The 5,083-nt window shown below is 33.7% G+C and overlaps 1 protein-coding gene across 1 annotated transcript; it reads left to right on the top strand.

Moving 5' to 3' along the window:
• Positions 1-925: 925 nt before the first annotated feature.
• Positions 926-4,863, top strand: LOC130965849 (uncharacterized). The gene is made up of 6 exons (XM_057890610.1): positions 926-1,127; positions 1,854-2,101; positions 2,180-2,305; positions 3,596-3,688; positions 3,963-4,373; positions 4,846-4,863. Exons 1-6 carry the CDS (start codon positions 926-928, stop codon positions 4,861-4,863), a joined length of 1,098 nt encoding a protein of 365 aa, XP_057746593.1.
• Positions 4,864-5,083: the final 220 nt, after the last annotated feature.

Raw genomic sequence — 5,083 nt, 5'->3', positions numbered from 1 at the left:
CATCATGTTGAAGAACAAGTGATATCTTGGATAAAGAACAAGCGGAATTTGAATGAAAGAACAATAGTAATTGCATTAATACTCGAGGTACAGCAGAGCTCCACACCTTAATCTATGGTGTGTAGAAACTCCACCGTTGAAAATACATAAGCATAAGGTCTAGGCATGGTCGAATGGCCAGCCTCCCAATAATCTAAGAACTAAAATGTCCAAAGATGATCTAGAGATCTAAAAGTGATCAAAAGATTTCTATACAATAGTAAAAGGTCCTACTTATAGAAAACTAGTAGCCTAAGGTGTACAGAAATGAGTAAATGACATAAAAATCCTCTTCCGGGCCCACTTGGTGTGTGCTTGGGCTGAGCAATGAAGCAATTTCGTGTAGAGACTCTTCTTGGAGTTAAACGCCAGCTTTGGTGCCAGTTTGGGCGTTTAACTCCCATTTAGGTGCCAGTTCCAGCGTTTAACGCTGAGATTTCTTGAGGTGACTTTGAACGCCGGTTTGGGCCATCAAATCTTGAGCAAAGTATGGACTATTATATATTGCTGGAAAGCCCAGGATGTCTACTTTCCAACGCCGTTGAGAGCGCGCCAATTGGGCTTCTGTAGCTCCAGAAAATCCACTTCGAGTGCAGGGAGGTCAGAATCCAACAGCATCTGCAGTCCTTTTGAGTCTCTGAATCAGATTTTTGCTCAGGTCCCTCAATTTCAGCCAGAAAATACCTGAAATCACAGAAAAACACACAAACTCATAGTAAAGTCCATAAAAGTGAATTTTAATTAAAAACTAATAAAAACATACTAAAAACTAACTATATCACATCAAAAACATACTAAAAACAATGCCAAAAAGTATACAAATTATCCGCTCATCAATGACACAACTTTTCCTTCTCCTGAAACTACCCCACAAAATGAAAGTGCAATGTTGGAGCAAGAAATATCAACAAAGGGTAAGAGGATGCTAGGAGTAAAGGCTACAACAATTGACGAATTCTTAAAGGAAAATGGGATAGATGTGGAAATTGAAGGACCAAGCACTGAACTAAGTGAGGACGGGGAAGAAAGCATGGCACTTGATAAAGACTATTATCAACATGTGATGGAGGACATTGATGATGAAGAAGGTACTATTTTGCTCTGTTTTTATTGATGATAAATATTTATTTTTTTTAAAAAAACTTATAGAAAAACTAGACTGATAGATCTAGTTGTTTGAAGCTGCGACTACTTGCATTGTGTGAACACTTTATGATTGATCCCTACTACCATTAGTTTACTTAGATTTTGATATGACACATGTTTGAAGCAAAAAGCACTTATCTTAATTATTTTTCAGGTGAATTATTATTATTTCTAAATCTGGAAGCTTTAATTAGCAACATGAATATCTCTATCTGCCAATGCATGTGGAGTATGTAATTTCATAATTGGCCAGTGCCCCAATGCAAGTTATACCTTTTTACAAATAGATACATTACGTGTAAGTTATGTAATTACTATAATCATATATATCATGCTTGAAAGTGACCTGCCCATCATGCTTGAAAGTATTTTATACTTTCTTCTATTATGACACAGAATAATAATCTATTATCCTACAACTCTGTAATAACAATAATAATCATCTTTTTATGCGTATTTTAAAATTCAGTGAAGTCCATGATGTGGAATGAACTTAAAAGTTGTGTGCTTTGATTGATTTCTAGAATAGCTAAAACTTGTCCACTTCATGGTATCAACTACATAGGTCAGATTTATAATTTTTATATTTGTGTACTTGTTTGCTTTATATGCTTGTTGAGCTCGAGTTAATTAAGCATACTCTGATGTTGACCAATGAATGAAACTAGGAGAGCCAAAGAAGAAGAAAACCCGTGGAAAAACAACTTGCAAGGAGATTTATGCAAGGACTATGGAACAGCGAGAAGAAGTCATTTTTAATCTTGGACAGCCCGTAGGACCAACCGACCAAAGTGTTTCTAATTTAACTAGTTTTGTTGGCACTATTGGTAGAAATAAGAGATTCGTTAGTCTTTTGTACACTAGTTGGCATGCTGTTCCTCCTAAAGCTAAGAAGTTCATGTGGGACTATGTTAACGTAAGACACTTGGTAATTATTAATTTCAGTTTTTTTATTCAGCACAAGAGCATATAACAATTACCTATAATCATGCAGACCAAGTTTCTCCTCCCAGACAGTGGAGAAAAGTGGGTAATGCAAGCGATTCGAGATGCTTGGAAGCGGTTCAAAGGAAAGATTAAGCAAAAGCACTTCATTCCCTATGATAATATTGAAGATATGGTGAAAAATCGACCCCACAAGTACCAGAAAGTGGTTTCATAAAATTGATCTATTATTGGAGTCATCCTCTAATCCAGGTAAAAGACTATATATGTTGACTTTTCATGTGAAACTATTTGACTATTGAAAGAGCAATTTGGCAGATGAAGGATCTGAGTAGCTAGCTTTTTAGTTCTTACACATAATCTCTTATTGCAGAATAGCTTTTCCCCTTGAATTTACTTTTGTAATTTTTCTGCATCTGATGCTTCTGATTTGGAAGTGGGGTTCTGTTCTGTTTAATACTTCATTTTTCAAGTTTGAGATTGATTTTTTTCCTCTTTCTTTCTTTCTTTCTCTTCCCACTGAAGTTATATATAAAATTTGAGTCTTTCTTACTTTAATATATGTCGACTTTTCATGTGAAACTATTTGACTATTGAAAGAGCAATTTGGCAGATGAAGGATCTGAGTAGCTAGCTTTTTAGTTCTTACACATAATCTCTTATTGCAGAATAGCTTTTCCCCTTGAATTTACTTTTGTAATTTTTCTGCATCTGATGCTTCTGATTTGGAAGTGGGGTTCTGTTCTATTTCATACTTTATTTTTCAAGTTTGAGATTGATTTTTTTCCTCTTTCTTTCTTTCTTTCTCTTCCCACTGAAGTTATATATAAAATTTGAGTCTTTCTTACTTTAATATGTTAAGAAATTATGGTGTGGATAATTACTTTAATTACTTGAAAAAATTGAATAATCCATAGGTTTTGGTTGCTTCTGTAAATAGTTGTGGTTGAAAACCTTTGTATAGTCATCTACCAAGTTCTATTTTTCAATGTGATATAACACTTTCTGCCAAGTTATTTTTTTTTATTTAATTTGAGTAATAGATTTTCTCATGAAAATCACATCTGAATTTAGCTTTTACTGGATTGACTTATAGGTCACTGGAATTAATTGATTGAATGATGAGGGGTTTGGGTTGTCTTATTTTACACGAGATGAGATGTCATTGCCTTTTGCAATTGGAATACTAAAATGGAAGTATAAAGCTAAGAAGAAAGTGGAAATCATGAAAAATGTGAATGGATTTTTTCAGTTATAAAATTTATTTGATCATGTGAAGTGTGAATTTTTACAGTTGTAAAAAAACTAAACAGGTGCTCCAATGTATTATAAATAGATCTTTTATGCTTGCTTTTGGGTATTGTTCAGTGATTTAGCTTAATAATGCAGCCTTGTTAGTAGATTTTCCTAACTCATTATGCTGCATGTTTTAGTAACTGTATGCTAACTTTTTATTCACTTTCAGTCAATAAGTCAAAGAAACAAGCAACACAAGGAAAATGTGAAGTTTCCACATCGCATGGGGCCTATCAATTTCGGAAGAGTACGAGTGGCTATGGTAAATAGTATATTTATATTTATTAGAATTTATATTTGCATAAATTGAAGGAAGAAATCGAAGTATGATCTTATTTTGCAGCGAGCAACAAAGGAAACAAAGGAGGAACCAAAAAGGTTTGAGATGTTCATTGCTACCTGAACAAGTCGAAAGAGGAAAGAAGTGGATGAGGAAACACAAATTGCTGTTGTAAGAGTTCATTAAATCATTCATAATTACATTTCAAATTTAGGATACAGTAACTAACTCAATTTTAAATGTTTCTTCTATGTAGGAAGACTTCCAACACCGCCAAGCTGCTGGTGAAACAGAAGAGGAAGCATTTGAGGCCTTATTCGGGAAAGAACAATCGGGTCGGATAAGGTTGTATGGAAGATCTGTGACAAAGACTGATTTAAAAAAATATGCTGAAATTAATGAAATCAAGAATCAGCACAAAGAGGAAGTATCCAGTCTGAAGGATAAACTTGGACACATGGAGGCCCAACAGCAAAAACAAGAGGCCAAACAGCAAAAACAAGACGAAGAGATTCATGGGTTGCGAAATATGATCAAGTTATTACTGCAGCGATCGGAACCTGGAATGAGGCCAGAAGAACTAGAAGCTTTATTACAAGACACCCAACAATCTCCTATTGATGCGAATAGCGGCCATGGATCAACACATTTTCCGAACTTAGATGTGGTATGTCCTTATCTATTCCTTGTTCCATAGTTTTTACTTGCATTTACATTAATTGCTATGGCTGAAAATGTTTGTTGGCTTTATTAATACTGAAGTTGTATTGCTATGGCTGAAATTTGTTTGTGTAATTCTGGTGGTTGTATTTTTGATTTTGTTCACTTGATACATATGAATTTGTCCCTATATCTAATTTAAGTATGAAAGTCTGGTTAATTAGTGCATGAAAAATGCTATAGGGACATATCAGGATTGTGTTAAAGGAAATGGAAGAAAGAAACACCAGTAGATTTTCATGGTTTGAATGAAACAAGATAATACATAATTCCTTGAATTCACCTCTTCTGCCGTGACCGTGTTATTTTTTTAGTATATGCTTTCTTGGTTTACTATGACTACGTGTTCCATTTAATTTTTATAATTATGAATGTCATTATGAATATTTTTTTAACTACTTTTCTATATAATTATGCAGGGTAACAATGAAGATTAAGCTGACTATTATTGTGGTTTATTGGCTAAGATAGAGTGCTATTTAGAATCTTTACATGTATGGTTGACTAATGATTTTTATTAGAAGATACCTTTATTGACTAAGTGATATTATGGTTTTGATATGGTTATGCTTACTTTTGTTTGAGTTGTATGAATTTTTACAGTTAATTTCATTCTAGTACTTTTGGATCAATGTTATAAATATATTTTGGTTAGAG

The sequence above is a fragment of the Arachis stenosperma genome, chromosome 3 (genome assembly GCF_014773155.1).
Source record: "Arachis stenosperma cultivar V10309 chromosome 3, arast.V10309.gnm1.PFL2, whole genome shotgun sequence".
NCBI lineage: Eukaryota > Viridiplantae > Streptophyta > Magnoliopsida > Fabales > Fabaceae > Arachis > Arachis stenosperma.
Note: the sequence above shows the minus strand (reverse complement) of the source record. Positions and strands in the feature narration are given on the sequence as shown.